The following is an 18,205-nucleotide window of genomic DNA, read 5'->3' on the forward strand; positions in this document are numbered from 1 at the left end:
GATGGTCTGATCCACTGGTTTAGCAGTGTGGCAGAGATGGTCTGATCCACTGGTTTAGCAGTGTGCCACAGATAGTCCCACTGGTTTAGCAGTGTGGCAGAGATGGTCTGATCCACTGGTTTAGCAGTGTGCCACAGATAGTCCCACTGGTTTAGCAGTGTGGCAGAGATGGTCTGATCCACTGGTTTAGCAGTGTGCCACAGATAGTCCCACTGGTTTAGCAATGTAGCAGAGAAGGTCTGATTCAAAAGGGAAAGGAGGTGGGGGGAGGACTCCAGACTGAACCTGGGGGCTTGTATCATGCTTTCAGTACCCCATGCATTTTATTTCCAGTTAGGAACTGCAATTAGACATTTAGCTCATTCAAGCTTTAATCAGCACAGAGGTAGTTATTTCATAGGTCCACAGAACGGAGTACTAAGGAGGCAGCATTTGCATTTGGGGCATGCAGTTATTTATTTATATCGAATTACATGTATTTGAATTAAACCGGAATATCCATGACTTAGGTGCCTTAGATGAAATGAGGGGAAAAATAAAGTGTCTAGTAAACTTGAAGCACTGTCCATCTGCTGTCCAATGCTGATATATATATAGTATTCTGTAATATATATAATTTGATGATGTTCTATTTCTGTCATAAAGTATCAAAATTCTATCCAGAATTCCATCAGAAGTGTAGATTAAAGCAATTCTCGGTGGTAGGGTAAAATAACATTTCCCTCTTATTTTGTGTGGCAGACTGGTCCCAAGGCTGATATGTGTTGTTTGACACAGTTGTTTAGGAGTTGACAGGATGTAACAATGCTCTTTGACAGGATGTAACAATGCTCTTTGACATGATCCCTGGAAGTTGAGGTTTCGGAACATATCTTAAAAATCAAGAAAACTGCTACTTGCACAATGTACAATAAAATATTAATATAGTCCCTTATTTGTGTTGGGTTGTGCCGAAGTAGAGATGTTATATTCTACAAGACAGGCAATGTTTTGTTTTAAGATCGATGATGTTTTCATTTTACCCTAGTGACTTTTTATTTATGTGTGAGAACATTGATGCATTCCATTTGATTTGAATTCTTCCAACTAACAAAATAAATGAATGAATGATGCATGTTTAAATACTCCAGCAACGGATTTCTAGTCACAAAGTTGTAGTTACAATGTTGTAGTTACTACTTTGTAGTTCTCCTGAAACAGAGACTTTACCACATTTAAGCTTAGTCTAATTAAAATATACTGAACAAAAATATAAACGCAACACATAAAGTGTTGGTCCCATGTTTCATGAAAATAAAGAAAAGATTCCATATGCACAAAAATATTATTTCTCTCAAGTTTAGCGCACAAATGTGTTTACATCCCTGTTAGAGAGCATCAAATCAAATTGTGTTTGTCACTAACACGTATTTAGCAGATGTTATTGCGGGTGAATAGAAATGGTTGTGTTTCTAGTGGCATTGACTAAAATACAGTAGAATAGAATACAGTATATACATATGAGATGAGTAAAGCAGTATGTAAACATTATTAAAGTGACTAGTGTTCCATTATTTAAGTGGCCAGTGATTCAATGTCTATAGGGCAGCAGCCTCTAAGGTGCAAGGTTACGTAAACCGGGTGGAAGCCACCTAGTGATGGCTATTTAACAGTCTGATGACCTTGAGATAGAAGCTGTTTTTCCAGACTCTCGGTCCCAGCTTTGATACACCTGTACTGACCTCGCATGGGGTATGTATGTAAAAGATGGCACCGGAGGAGATGGCCGCCGTTTTACGGTCTCCTAACCAATTGTGCTATTATGTGGGGGTTTTTCCGGGAAAGTTGAAAACTATTTTGTACATAATGTTTCTGCAACCGTATCTTATGGCAGAAAAGAGCTTCTGGATATCAGGACAGTGATCACTCACCTCGGATTAGACAAAGAGCTTCTGGATATCAGGACAGCGATCACTCACCTCGGATTAGACAAAGAGCTTCTGGATATCAGGACAGCGATCACTCACCTCGGATTAGACAAAGAGCTTCTGGATGTCAGGACAGCGATCACTCACCTCGGATTAGACAAAGAGCTTCTGGATATCAGGACAGCGATCACTCACCTCGGATTAGACAAAGAGCTTCTGGATATCAGGACAGCGATCACTCACCTCGGATTAGACAAAGAGCTTCTGGATATCAGGACAGCGATCACTCACCTCGGATTAGACTAAGAGCTTCTGGATATCAGGACAGCGAACACTCACCTCGGATTAGACAAAGAGCTTCTGGATATCAGGACAGCGATCACTCACCTCGGATTAGACAAAGAGCTTCTGGATATCAGGACAGCGATCACTCACCTCGGATTAGACAAAGAGCTTCTGGATGTCAGGACAGCGATCACTCACCTCGGATTAGACAAAGAGCTTCTGGATATCACGACAGCGATCACTCACCTCGGATTAGACAAAGAGCTTCTGGATATCAGGACAGTGATCACTCACCTCGGATTAGACAAAGAGCTTCTGGATATCAGGACAGTGATCACTCACCTCAGATTAGACAAAGAGCTTCTGGATATCAGGACAGCGATCACTCACCTCGGATTAGACAAAGAGCTTCTGGATGTCAGGACAGCGATCACTCACCTCGGATTAGACAAAGAGCTTCTGGATATCAGGACATCGATCACTCACCTCGGATTAGACAAAGAGCTTCTGGATATCAGGACAGCGATCACTCACCTCGGATTAGACAAAGAGCTTCTGGATATCAGGACAGCGATCACTCACCTCGGATTAGACAAAGAGCTTCTGGATGTCAGGACAGCAATCACTCACCTCGGATTAGACAAAGAGCTTCTGGATATCAGGACAGCGATCACTCACCTCGGATTAGACAAAGAGCTTCTGGATATCAGGACAGCGATCACTCACCTCGGATTAGACAAAGAGCTTCTGGATATCAGGACAGCGATCACTCACCTCGGATTAGACAAAGATTTCTTCAACAACAACAACAACAACAGCAAGCAGGACTCACACGATATTCTCCAAACAACCCACAGGGCAGACATCCCAATTATTCACAAAAGGAAGCGATAGAGAGGATGAAGAGCCGGATGCCTCGTCCGGACCCGCAGAAGACAACTAGGAAAGCTGCAGTTACCGTCAATATTACTCGCCAACGTGCATACATTGGACAATAAACCCGACGAGGTAAGATCACGAATATCCTACCAACAGGACATAAAAAACTGTAATATCCTATGCTTCACGGAATCGTGGCTGAATGACGACATGGATATTCAGCTAACGGGATACATTCTGCACCGGCAGGATAGAACAGCACACTCCGGTAAGACGAGGGGGGGGTGGTCTGTGCATATTTGTAAACAACAGCTGGTGCACGAAATCTAGATTTTGCTCGCCTGATGTTGAGTATATTGTGATAAACTGCAGGCCAGACTACTTGCCTAGAGAGTTCTCAGCTATACTTTTCGTGGCTGTTTATTTACCACAACAGACAGATGCTGGCACTAAGACAGCACTCAGTCAGCTGTATAAGGAAATAAGCAAACAGGAAACCACTCACCCAGAGGCGGCGCTCCTAGTGGCCGGAGACTTCAATGCAGGGAAACTTAAATCAGTTCTACCAAATCTCTATCAACATGTTAAATGTGCAACCAGACACAAATGTACTCCACACACAGAGACGAGAAAAAGCTCTCCCTCGCCCTCCATTTGGTAAATCCGACCACAACTCTATCCTCGTGATTCCTGCTTACAAGCAAAAATTAAATCAGGAAGCACCAGTGACTTGGTCGATAAAAAAATGGTCAGATGAAGCAGATGCTAAACTACAGAACTGCTTTGCTATCACAGACTGGAACATGTTTCGGGATTCTTCCGATGACATTGAGGAATACACCACATCTGTCACTGACTTTATCAATAAGTGCATTGAGGACGTCGTCCCCACAGTGACTGTACGTACATACCACAACCAGAAGCCATGGATTACAGGCAACATTCGCACTGAGCTAAAGGGTAGAGCTGCCGCTTTCAAGGTGCGGTACTCTAACCCGGAAGCTTACACGAAATCCCGCTATGCCCTGCGACGAACCTTCAAACAGGCAAAGCGTCAATACAGGGCTAAGATTGAATCATACTACACCGCCTCCGATGCTCGTCGGATGTGGTAGGGCTTGCAAACTATTACAGACTACAAAGGGAAGCACAGCCGCGAGCTGCCCAGTGACACGAGCTTACCAGACGAGCTAAATCACTTCTATGCTCGCTTCGAGGCAAGCAACACTGAGGCATGCATGAGAGCATCAGCTGTTCCAGACGACTGTGTGATCACGCTCTCTGTAGCCGACGTGAGTAAGACCTTTAAACAGGTCAACATACACAAGGCTGCGGTGCCAGACGGATTACCAGGACGTGTGCTCCGGGCATGTGCTGACCAACTGGCAGGTGTCTTCACTGACATTTTCAACATGTCCCTGATTGAGTCTGTAATACCAACATGCTTCAAGCAGACCACCATAGTCCCTGAGCCCAAGAACACAAAGGCAACCTGCATAAATGACTACAGACCCGTGGCACTCACGTCCGTAGCCATGAAGTGCTTTGAAAGGCTGGTAATGGCTCACATCAACACCATTATCCCAGAACCCTAGACCCACTCCAATTTGCATACTGCCCAAACAGATCCACAGATGATGCAATCTCTATTGCACTCCACACTGCCCTTCCCACCTGGACAAAAGGAACACCTATGTGAGAATGCTGTTCATTGACAACAGCTCAGCGTTCAACACCATAGTACCCTCAAAGCTCATCACTAATCTAAGGATCCTGGACTTCCTGACAGGCCGCCCCCAGGTGGTGAGGGTAGGTAGGAACACATCTGCCACGCTGATCCTCAACACTGGAACTCCCCAGGGGTGCGTGCTCAGTCCCCTCCTGTACTCCCTGTTCACCCACGACTGCATGGCCATGCACGACTCCAACACCATCATTAAGTTGGCACAACAGTGGTAGTCCTGATCACCGACAACGACGAGAGCCTATAGGGAGGAGGTCAGAGATCTGGCCGGGTGGTGCCAGAATAACAACCTATCCCTCAATGTAACCAAGACTAAGGAGATGATTGTGGACTACAGGAAAAGGAGCACCGAGCACGTCCCCATTCTCATCGACGGGGCTATAGTGGAGCAGGTTGAGAGCTTCAAATTCCTTGGTGTCCACATAAACAACAAACTAGATTGGACCAAACACACCAAGACAGTTGTGAAGGGCACAACAAAGCATATTCCCCCTTAGGAAACTAAAATTATTTGGCATGGGTCCTGAGATCCTCAAAAGGTTCTACAGCTTCAACATCGAGAGCATCCTGACCGGTTGCATCACTGCCTGGTATTGCAATTGCTCGGCCTCCGACCGCAAGGCACTTCAGAGGGTAGTGCATACGGCCAAGTACATCACTGGGGCAAAGCTGCCTGCCATCCAAGACCTCTACACCCGGCGGTGTCAGAGGAAGGCTCTAAAAATTGTCAAAGACCCCAGCCACCCCAGTCATAGACTGTTCTCTCTACTACCGCATGGCAAGCGGTACCGGAGTGCCAAGTCTAGGACAAAAAGGCTTCTCAACAGTTTTTACCCCCAAGCCATAAGACTCCTGAACAGGTAATCAAATGGCTACCCGGACTATTTGCATTGTTCCCCCCCTTCCCCCAACCCCTCTTTTACGCTGCTGCTACTCTCTGTTTATCTTATATGCATAGTCACTTTAACTATACATTCATACTACTACCTCAAAACCAGTGCTCCCGCACATTGGCTAACCGGGCTGTCTGCATTGTGTCCCACCACCCGCCAACCCCTCTTTTTACGTTTCTGCTACTCTCTGTTCATTATATATGCACAGTTACTTTATTTCTTTACTTACCTACCTACACATACACACACACACACACACACACACACACACACACACACATACCTTTTTTTGGCACCATTGGTTAGAGCCTGTAAGTAAGCATTTCACTGTAAGGTTTACACCTGTTGTATTTGGCGCACGTGACAAATACACTTTGATTTGATTTGATTCTGGATGATAGCGGGCTGAACAGGGCGTGGCTCGGGTGGTTGATGTCCTTGATGATCTTTTTGGCCTTCCTGTGACATTGGGTGCTGTAGGTGTCCTGGTGGGAAGGCAGTGTGCCCCCGGTGACGCTTTGGGCAGACCGTACCGCCCTCTGGAGAGCGCTGCGGTTGTGGGCAATGCAGTTGCCATACCATGTTGTGATACAGCCCAACAGGATGCTCTCAATTGTGCATCTGTAAAAGTTTGTGAGGGTCTTAGGGGCCAAGCTAAATTTTTTCAGCCTCATCACACTCTCTATGTGGGTGGACCATTCCAGATTGACAGTGATGTGTATGCCGAGGAACTTGAAGCTTTCCACCTTCTCTACTGCGGTCCTGTCGATGTGGATAGGGGCGTGCTCCCTCTGCTGTTTCCTGAAGTCCACGATCAGCTCCTTCATTTTGTTGCGGTTGAGGGAGAGGACGTTTTCATGGCACCATTTGCCAAGATAATACATCCACCTAAGAAATGTGGCGTATCCAAAAGCTGATTAAACAGCATGATCATTACACAGGTGCACCTTGTGCTGGGGACAATCAAAGGCCACTCTAAAATGTGTGTGCAGTTGGAATGCTGACTGCAGTAATGTCCACCAGAACTGTTGCCAGTGAATTGAATGTTCATTTCTCAACCATAAGCCGCTTCCAACATCGTGTTAGAGAATTTGGCAGTACATCCAAAGGGTCTCACAACCGCACACCACGTGTAACCACGCCAGCCTAGGAACTCCACATCAGGCTTCTTCACCTGCGGGATCTTCTGAGACCAGCCACCCAGATAACTGATGAAACTGTAGGTTTGAAAAACCGACGAATTTCTGCACAAACTGTCAGAAACAGTCTCAGGGAAGCTCATTTGCGTGCTCGTCGTCCTCACCAAGGTCTTGACCTGGCTGCTGTTCGACGTCATAACTGACCTTCGATGGCCACTGGCACCCTAGAGAAGTGGGCTGGCATAAGCTAAGGGCAATGAACACAATTGCATTTTATCGATGGCAATTTGAATGCACAGAGATACCATGATGAGATCCTGAGGCCCATTGTCATGCCATTCAACCGCCGCCAGCATGATAATGCATTGCCCCGTGTAGCAAGGATCTGTACACAATATTTTTTTTCCCCAGTTCTTCCACGGCCTATATACTCAACAGACATGTCACCCATTGAACATGTTTGGGATGCAGCGTGTTCCAGTTCCCACCAATATCCAATAACTTTACACAGCCATTCCACAGGCCACAATCAACAGCCTGATCAACTCTATGCGAAGGAGATGTATCTCACTGCATGAGACAAATGGTGGTCACACCAGATACTGTCTGTTTTTTTGATCCACACCCCTACCAGTCATGTGAAATCCATAGAGTTACTGATTTCCTTACATGAACCGTAACTCAGCAAAATCTTTGAAATTGTTGCATGTTGTGTTTATATTTTTGTTCAGTGTACAAATAAAGTGGAACCGTAAATGTAACCATAAAAACTGAGTAGCAGAACTACACAATATTATATAATTGACCTTCAAATTGTCTTTGTGAAAGATGGATGTTGACTCCACTGTTGTGACAGAACAGAGGTGGTTGAGTATGGAACTCTTATATTCTTGTGGGTGATGAGGACCTGAAATGATCTTGGTGCTGGACAAGCATTGTGGAGTCGTGAGAGAAATAATCGCTCTTGGTTCATAGAAATTTTTTATGCCAAAACGGGTTCACTGCCTAAAACAAGTTTGGAAAGCCCTGTGCTAGACTCGACAACAGAATACCACTGGGATCTGCCATGGAATTAAAAGTATTATCTTTTGTTTTGTTTTTCAGTGCTACCAAGTCACACATGTGGAAATCCAGGGTTGATACCAAAAGGAGTAATTCATGGAACAAGGTACAACATTGGAGACAAGATCCGTTACAGTTGTCTCATGGGATATATACTGGAGGGACATGCTGCACTCACTTGTATTGTGAGTCCAGGTACCGGTGCATCGTGGGACTTTCCAGCACCATTTTGTCGGGGTAAGACACAGTTTGTAGTGTATTTACATATAATATCATATTATTTTACAATACTATTTGGAGGGTAAGAAATTCCCTGGATCATCATTTAGCTGTGTTGATCCTGGATCATCATTCAGTTGTGTTGATCCTGGATCATCATTTAGTTGTGTTAATCCTGGATCATCATTTAGCTGTGTTGATCCTGGATCATCATTTAGTTGTGTTGATCCTGGATCATCATTCAGTTGTGTTGATCCTGGATCATCATTTAGTTGTGTTGATCCTGGACCATCATTCAGTTGTGTTGATCCTGGATCGTCATTTAGTTGTGTTGATCCTGGATCATCATTTAGTTGTGTTTATCCTGGATTATCCTTGAACCTGAAGTATCAAATCATAGCTTTTAGAGGTCTTAGGAAGGTCACAAGGCAGTAGCTTCCAATGGCCACTGTTTTGGTTGTTCAACTTGCAACAACAACCACATTTATTTAACAGATTTGCCAATCTTGTGTCAGGAACAAGGCCAATCTTAGTTGCTGTAAAACCTTCATCTCTTACTAGTAAATATTTGTCCACTTAATAGGAGCTGAAACAATAGAGAGTCAGGACTCAGTCGAGACTGATTTATTTTAGAAGAGCAAGTTGTGACCCAGTCAGTAATGCAATTGTCTCTCACTTTGTCTCTTTAGCTGAAGGAGCTTGTGGTGGGACATTGAGGGGAACAACAGGGACAATATCAAGTCCACACTTCCCTTCAGAGTATGAGAATAATGCAGACTGCACATGGAGTATTCTGGCTGAACCAGGGGACACCATCGCCCTAGTCTTCAGCGATTTCCAGCTGGAAGACAGATACGACTTCCTGGAGATAAGTGGGACTGAGGCACCATCAATATGGTAAGTAATTAACAAACACAATATAATTAAATCACCTAATTCCTTGTATTCTAATGGTGGCAACTGTCATGGCATCACTGCTCTGTTGTAATTTATGGTGATTCACAAATGTATGAAAGCTATTCAAGTTAGTGTTTTTGTGTTATACGGTTGATCCCAGTATGTCAATAACAGACCTTTATTTTCCATTGAGAGAATGCAAAGATGAGTCACTAAAGTTGTACAGGACCTCACACCACTTTTGGAGAATAGATCATAATGTTTAAGTTTGTCCTGTCAAGAGCTGAGACATTTCAGGTCTTGAAAACTGACACTTCAATAACTGGTTCATTTGAGAATTCCTTGACAAAATAATATTCAAGGCCTATTGTCAACGGAATGCTACTGCAATGCAGAGCACTATAGTGTGTTCTGAGCAGAATGGGATGAAATATCTGTATTTAAACACATACACAGCCTGTTTAGACTGTTGAAACTACCTGTGAAGACTGTTGATTAGGCTTCCATTTATGTTAGGGAATTCCATTTAAAAACAATGTGTCCATTTTAGGACACCCTCATTCCAACGTCCTTCACACTATTTGTGGTAACTTGACAAGGAATGCCCACACGCATTTCAATATTACTTTCCTTTACTTTCCACTTAAGAAATAAAAGGTGTACAGCCATGTACAAACGGTGCAAATACAGCCAAACGATACAGCCCACTCAACATGTGGTAGAGTCACATTCTACAGATCTGTCGGGGTGATGACATCATCCAAGGGGAAAGGTCACAGTCATTGCCAATAATAACCATGCACACATGAATAGCAATCATACTATACTGCAGGTAAGTACAATACATATTGAATGTAATCATTTATATAGTGTCCACACTATAACACTAGTGATCACCACCGATATGGAAAATCTGTTTAAATGTCAGTAAAAATGTTCAGTACAATATCGATATCATATTAGTTTCATGATATAATGGCCTAGCAGTTAGAGTGTTGGGCCAGTAACCGAAATGTGGCTGGTTCAAATACCTGAGCTGACAAGGTGACAAATCTGCCAATGTGCCCTTGAGCAAGGCACTAACCCCTAATTTGTTCCAAGTGTGCCGTACTACTATGACCCTGTACAACAACACATTTCACTGCACCTATCTGGTGTATGTCACAATAAAACATATTTTTGTATATATCTTTTTATGAATATCTGCATTACTGCACCATCTCATGATACAATGGGGTCCATAACTATTGATGAATATGAGCAAAAAAGACTGGATATAATAAATCATATTGTATACTCCAAAAAGTTGGGAAATTCAGAGAAATATTTTGTTAACGAGTAAAATAAAAATAAAAAAATGGTCAAAATGATTGGCACCCCTGTTTTCAGGCTAATGACACTGAATCCTTTTCTTAAAATGTTGTATGTGTTTGGAGGACACATGGGGGGGGGGGGATCTTAGACCATTCTTCCATATAGAATATTTCCAGATAATGGATATCCATTCTCTGTGCTTATGGACTGCCATCTTGAATTCAAACCACAGGTTTTCAATGGGTCTCAAGTCCCGTTGAAAGTCCCAAGTATATTTCTGCATATGCTTTGAATATTATTTGAAATGTTATTTGTTAAAAATATATATTTTAAAGGAATAGTTTTACCAGATTGAAACAAGAGTTTAGCTCACGGTATAGGGTTGACTTTAAAGCTGGGGGACAAATGTAAATGTATCACTATTCACATTAAAAATCTTTAGATATGACTTTCCCAAAGCAACAAAATAGCTAGGACTTTACAATGATGGTGAAAACGAGGGAAAATCTTGGGGTTAAATGGTTTAAAATTGTTTTAATGAAAACACACTGCTATTGAAATGTTTAACATGGTTTAGATTAGTTACAGCATGGATGTATTTGAGCCAACTGTTAAATGTAGTGTTTTATCAAACATACGCATATAAAGTCTGAAGGGCATGAGAGGCACTCTATTCGTGGAACAACTATATCTAATTAGCAACATATAGTATTTGCTTTGACTCCCAAGTAATATTTATACTGAATAGTATAATTTTTCTGGACTTCAACAAACCACTAGACTTATTTTACCAAAGGTTTGAGGTACTTTTCTGAATATGCTTCTGCCAAACCCACCACTGATGTGGATGGCATTATAGCACTATTTTCATGTCATCTGACCATAGCACCGCCTGGAGTTTGTTAGATAAATGGCACTTGGAACTGGTGCTATGGTCAGATGACATGAAAATAGAGCTCTTTGGCCACGCACACCAGTGGTGGGTTGGCGTCGAAAAACAGCAGCATGTTTGCTTTCGGTATGTGTTTTGTTTGCACACAGCTGGGTGATCAATTACATCCGATGCAGTAAACAGCATAATATAATTATGGCAAATTAATTGGTAGTTATGTCACATAAAATCCCATTTACAATAAAGCAACCATCTCACAAGCATTTCACATCTGTATATGTAGTTAGAATTCAATAAGAGGGGTTTCTCTCTCATGTAAAGTGGGGCAAAAAAGTATTTAGTCAGCCACCAATTGTGCAAGATCTCCCACTTAAAAAGATGAGAGAGGCCTCTAATTTTCATCATAGGTACACTTCAACTATGACAGACAAAATGAGAAAAATAATCCAGAAAATCACATTGTAGGATTTTGAATGAATTTATTTGCAAATTATGGTGGAAAATAAGTATTTGGTCAATAACAAAATTTATCTCAATACTTTGTTATATACCCTTTGTTGGCAATGACAGAGGTCAAATGTTTTCTGTAAGTCCTCACAAGGTTTTCACACACTGTTGCTGGTATTTTGGCCCATTCCTCCATGCAGATCTCCTCTAGAGCAGTGATGTTTTGGGGCTGTTACTGGGCAACACGGACTTTCAACTCCCTTCAAAGATTTTCTATGGGGTTGAGATCTGGAGACTGGCTAGGCCTCTCCAGGACCTTGAAATGCTTTTTACGAAGCCACTTCTTTGTTGCCCGGGTGGTGTGTTTGGGATCATTGTCATACTCGCTTAAGCAGGGGGACACGTCTGGCACTGCAGGATTTGAGTCCCTGGCGGCGTAGTGTGTTACTGATGGTAGGCGTTTGTTACTTTGGTCCCAGCTCTCTGCAGGTCATTCACTAGGTCCCCCCGTGTGGTTCTGGGATTTTTGCCCACCGTTCTTGTGATCACTTTGAACCTACGGGGTGAGATCTTGCGTGGAGCCCCAGATCGAGGGAGATTATCAGTGGTCTTGTATGTCTTCCATTTCCTAATAATTGCTCCCACAGTTGATTTCTTCAAACCAAGCTGCTTACCTATTGCAGATGCAGTCTTCCCAGCCTGGTGCAGGTCTACAATTTTGTTTCTGGTGTCCTTTGACAGCTCTTTGGTCTTGGCCATAATGGAGTTTAGAGTGTGACTGTTTGAGGTTCTGGACAGGTGTCTTTTATACTGATAACAACTTCAAACAGGTGACACTAATACAGGTAACGAGTGGAGGACAGAGGAGCCTCTTAAAGAAGAAGTTACAGGTCTGTGAGAGCCAGAAATCTTGCTTGTTTGTAGGTGACCAAATACTTACTTTCCACCATAATTTGCAAATAAATTCATGAAAAATCCTACAATGTGATTTCTGGATTTTCTTTTCTCATTTTGTCTGTCTCTCATCTTTTTAAGTGGGAGAATTTGCACAATTGGTGGCTGACTAAATACTTTTTTGCCCCACTGTACATGTAAGCTCAGCAAAAAAATAAACGTCCTCTCACTGTCAACTGTGTTCATTTTCAGCAAACTTAACATGTGTAAATATTCATACATAACAAGATTCAACAACTGAGACATAAACTGAACAAGTTCCACAGACATGTGACTAACATAAATGGAATGTGTCCCTGAACAAAGGGGGGGTCAAAATCAAAACTAACAGTATCTGGTGTGGCCACCAGCTGCATTAAGTACTGCAGTGCATCTCCCCCTCATGGACGGCACCAGATTTGCCAGTTCTTGCTGTGATGTTACCCCACTCTTCCAACAAGGCACCTGCAAGTGCCCGGAAATTTCTGGGGGAATGGCCCTAGCCCTCACCCTCCGATCCAACAGGTCCCAGACGTGCTCAAAGGGATTGAGATCCGGGCTTTTCGCTGGCCATGGCAGAACACTGACATTCCTGTCTTGCAGGAAATCACGCACAGAACGAGCAGAATTGCTGGTGGCATTGTCATGCTGGAGGGTCATGTCAGGATGATCCTGCAGGAAGGGTACCACATGAGGGAGGAGGATGTCTTCCCTGTAACGCACAGCATTGAGATTGCCTGCATTGACAACAAGCACAGTCCTATGATGCTGTGACACACTGCCCCAGACCATGACGGACCCTCCACCTCAAAATTGATCCCGCTCCAGAGTACAGACCTCAGTGTAACGCTCATTCTTTCGGCAATAAACACGAATCTGACCTTCACCCCTCGTGAGACAAAACCGCGACTTGTCAGTGAAGATCACTTTTTGCCAGTCCTGTCTGGTCCAGCGATGGTGGGTTTGTGCCAATAGGCGACGTTGTTGCCGGTGATGTCTGGTGAGGACCTTCCTTACAACAAGCCTACAAACCCTCAGTCCAGCCTCTCTCAGTCTATTGCAGACAACCTGAGCACTGATGGAGGGATTGTGTGTTCCTGGTGTAACTCAGGCAGTTGTTGTTGTACCTGTCCCACAGGTGTGATGTTCCGATGTACCAATCCTGTGCAGGTGTTGTTACATGTGGTCTGCCACTGTCAGGATGATCAGCTGTCCGTCCTGTCTCCCTGTAGCGCTGTCTTAGGCATCTCACATTACGGACATTGCAATTTATTGCCCTGGCCACATCTGCAATCCTCATGCCTCCTTGCAGCATGCCCAAGGAACGTTCTCACAGATGAGCAGGGACCATGGGCATCTTTCCTTTGGTATCCGTCAGTAGAAAGGCCTCTTTAGTGTCCTAAGGTTTCAGAACTCTGACCTTGATTGCCTACCATCTGTAAGCTGTTATTGTCTTAACGACTGTTCCACAGGTGCATGTTCATTAATTGTTTATGGTTCATTGAACAAGCATGGGAAACAGTGTTTAAACCCTTTACAATGACGATCTGTGAAGTTATTTGGATTTTTATTGATGATCTTTGAAAGACAGGGTCCTGAAAAAGAGACTTTTCTTTTTTGCTGACTTTATATTGACACTTCACATGGAGTTGACAGTGTGACGTGGTGAGGTTGGACCCAGGTGCAGAGAAGAGACCAGACAAGGAATCAGTGGTTAAAGATAAACATAATACTTTACTGAGAAACAGTAGCCGCAGGATCACAGTACACTTGGGGGGAAAAAACAGCAAACACTAAGTCTCAACCACTCACTCAGGACACAAAAGAACGCACACAGTAAACAATTCAAGCTTCTGCAAAGGACCACATAAAACACACCTCTTTTAACAGGGACACAATAATTAAATAATAACACACGCCTGAGTCCAATAAAAGTCTCTACGGCGGTCTCTGCCGCCTCCTGGTGCCAGGAGGAACCATGTCAGACGGGCTGCTTCTGTCTGAATTAATTAAACTCAGACAAATGAATACGATTATAAAATATTATATATTGGTCACTGATACGTCGTTGACAAAAGAGGTGAGGACTTGTGATTGATATACAAACAGACATGAAGGAATGAGACTTGGTGAACAAGATTGACAAATTGTCAAATTCCTGTATTGATGCCTGATACATATCATGCTCTTAGGGAGCTCCCTGAAAGGCTTTCCTGAAGCAATTTCCACCACATGATCCTGGCAGGCAGGTGCCTGACAAGCTGTCATGCCAGATTTTGTCACTCTTCATAGCACAATAAATATGTTCATTTCATTATTGAACTCTTTAGCCAATGTCAAGATAATTTATTTCATTCATAAATGTGATTCAAATTAAACCAATAATACTATAATTTGGTGGGTGCTTATATGTGTTCTTATTTCACACATGTACAAGTGTGTATTAATACACATGTGAATTGGAATTATATATTTTTTTATATCCCAACTCTCCCTGAGACACCGTCAGTACAAGGGATATTTTCGACTTGAGCTGTTAAAATCAATGTTGATGTCACCCAAATGGCATATTCGCTTCGAAAGGGTATTTTCAGAAGTTTTGAAACCTTGCTTAAAGTGGAACTGACAGCATTTTAGCAACATGGAATCTTATTAAAATCTGTTCAAATGCATCCTCAGGAAGGATGACATCATTTTTTCTGTAAATCATGCAGCGCATTATGTCAAGTTTGCAGATTTTAGAGAAACAACAAATGTCGGTACATATAAGTGTCTTATATCGGCTGAAGGCTTAAATTCTTGTTAATATAACTGTACTGTCCAATTTTCAGTAGATATTACTGCAAAAAATGCCATGCTATTGTTTGAGGAGAGCTCCTAACAAGAAAACACTTTTTTCACCGGGATAGGTTTGATAAATTCACCTCTGAAGGTGAAATGTGTGTACTTACATTCTGAAATCTTGCTCTGATTTATCATCCAAAGGGTCCCAGAGATAACAGGAAGTGTCGTTTTGTTAGCTAAAATTATTTTTCATATTGTAAAAAGGTCCAGATAGCATGCACGATTGATTTTGTATTTCAACTCGTTCAATTTGCAAAGAAAGGAATCTGTGAAAATCTCACCCTAAACGTTGTTTCAATGAGTCAAATCACATTCGTATGTATTCCTTAGAGAGCCTAGAAGGTAACAAGACTTTACTATATCCTTAGGGGTGTAGTATATCCTATAGGACACCATATTTGGTTAGAGAGCAACACCTTCATGGCAGGCCGATGGTGCGGGCAGTCATCACTTGAACGACTGTATCGTTGTCAAATAAGCACCAATCGGAGTCAATGAGCTGGGCTTTACGGGAGTATCCAGAAAATGTCAAATGTAGTTACTAACCTTGTATGACAGCATACCTTTTAATTTTGGACTAAAATTATAAGGATATTCAGAGTTATGAAAACTTGTTGTTTTGCAAATGTTGAACTTATAATATGGCTACTAATACTTGGAAAGCTCAATCAAAGTCCAAGTATACAGATTTGATGATATTCTTGCAAAAAAAAATAATATGAATGCGAATGTCTCCTTCACGATCTGCCCAAATGTACCTGGGGACTTCACTCATACTTCAAGTTATCCATCTGAAACTTTGCACACACACTGCTGCCATCTTGTGTACACTATCATAATTACAACCAGAGTAATGGCTAGAACTGTGAACTTTCTCTGCATTTCAAAGATTGTGGTAGAAAAAGACTGGTTGGTTTTTCTTTGTATTTTCTTCTACCAGATCTATTGTGTTATATTCTCCTACATTCAATTTACATTTCCACAAACTTCAAAGTGTTTCCTATGAAATGGTACCAAGAATATGCATATCCTTGCTTCAGGGCCTGAGCTACATGCAGTTAGATTTGGATATGTCATTTCGGAGAAAATTGAAAAAAAGGGGACTATCCCTAAGAAGCTTTAACTAAGGCATTTGTGAAAATGATCTAGAAATATAGTGTGGGGAAAAGGCTGTGCTTTTGGACAATTAATAGACACTGCAGTAAATACAACCTAATAAAAACATCTGTCTTATCCAGGACCCGGAGTCTCCGCAGACCGGTGCGCCATAGCCAATCAGAGCTACGGTAGGCCTTTATGCAAACAAGCCATTTGCCACACAGGCCTGCCATCATTCATTGAACTGGACTGTGTGTTTACAGGAAGTTGCAACAGCGAGACTTTAGATCATTAGAACGCATTCGGCAAAAGCCACAAAATACACCTGAATGAATTTCTGCAAATATGTTGCTAAGTCCTCTTACATTTGGGAACTTTACAGTCCTATTGATCAAACAACCATAAAAAGGTAGGCTATCTTTCCCTATATGCACATCAACAACATCAAGATCAACAACTACTGCTTGCCAGAGCAATATGAGCTAAAATCTAACGAAGGTACAGCATGCCGGAAACCCTAGACCCACTCCAATTCGCATACCGCCCCAACAGATCCACAGATGAGGCAATCTCAATCGCACTCCACACTGCCCTTTCCAGGAGAGGACTAAGTACACACTCCTGAGGGGCCCCAGTGTTAAGGATCAGCGTGGCATACGTGTTGCTGCCTACTCTTACTACCTTTTTTTTCACCTTTATTTAACCAGGTAGGCTAGTTGAGAACAAGTTCTCATTTACAACTGCGACCTGGCCAAGATAAAGCATAGCAGTGTGAACAGACAACAACACAGAGTTACACATGGAGTAAACAATTAACAAGTCAATAACACAGTAGAAAAAAAATTGTCTATATACATTGTGTGCAAAAGGCATGAGGTAGGCAATAAATGGGCCATAGGAGTGAATAATTACAATTTAGCAGATTAACACTGGAGTGATAAATGATCAGATGATCATGTGCAAGTAGAGATACTGGTGTGCAAAAGAGCAGAAAAGTAAATAAATAAAAACAGTATGGGGATGAGGTAGGTAAATTGCGTGGGCTATTTGCAGATGGACTATGTACAGCTAAAGCGATCGGTTAGCTTCTCAGATAGCAGATGTTTAAAGTTGGTGAGGGAAATAAAAGCATCTAACTTCAGCGATTTTTGAAATTCGTTCCAGTCACAGGCAGCCGAGAACTGGAAGGACAGGCGGCCAAATGAGGTGTTGGCTTTAGGGATGATCAGTGAGATACACCTGCTGGAGCGCGTGCTACGGGTGGGTGTTGCCATCGTGACCAGTGAACTGAGATAAGGCGGAGCTTTACCTAGCATGGACTTGTAGATGACCTGGAGCCAGTGGGTCTGGCGACGAATATGTAGCGAGGGCCAGCCGACTAGAGCATAAGGTGCTTTAGTAACAAAACGGACGGCACTGTGATAAACTGCATCTAGTTTGCTGAGTAGAGTATTGGAAGCTATTTTGTAGATGACATCACCGAAGTCGAGGATCGGTAGGATAGTCAGTTTTACTAGGGTAAGTTTGGAGGAGGAAGGAGTCTTTGCTGCGAAATAGAAAGACGATTCTAGATTTGATTTTGGATTGGAGATGTTTGATATTAGTCTGGAAGGAGAGTTTACAGTTTAGGCAGACACCTAGGTACTTATAGA

At 42.6% G+C, this 18,205-nt stretch overlaps 1 protein-coding gene across 1 annotated transcript in view; it reads left to right on the plus strand.

Annotated features, from left to right (window-relative positions):
* The window catches only part of LOC110499391 (CUB and sushi domain-containing protein 1), a 404,263-nt gene that overhangs the window by 237,488 nt on the left and 148,570 nt on the right, over positions 1-18,205 (plus strand). Inside the window, exons 4-5 of the mRNA XM_090213058.1 lie at positions 7,952-8,146; positions 8,818-9,025. Of these exons, the coding sequence (XP_090069184.1) occupies positions 7,952-8,146; positions 8,818-9,025 (403 nt within the window). The remainder of the gene's footprint in view (positions 1-7,951; positions 8,147-8,817; positions 9,026-18,205) is intronic.

Source organism: Oncorhynchus mykiss, chromosome 20 (assembly GCF_057628025.1).
Source record: "Oncorhynchus mykiss isolate SJ-2025 chromosome 20, ASM5762802v1, whole genome shotgun sequence".
NCBI lineage: Eukaryota > Metazoa > Chordata > Actinopteri > Salmoniformes > Salmonidae > Oncorhynchus > Oncorhynchus mykiss.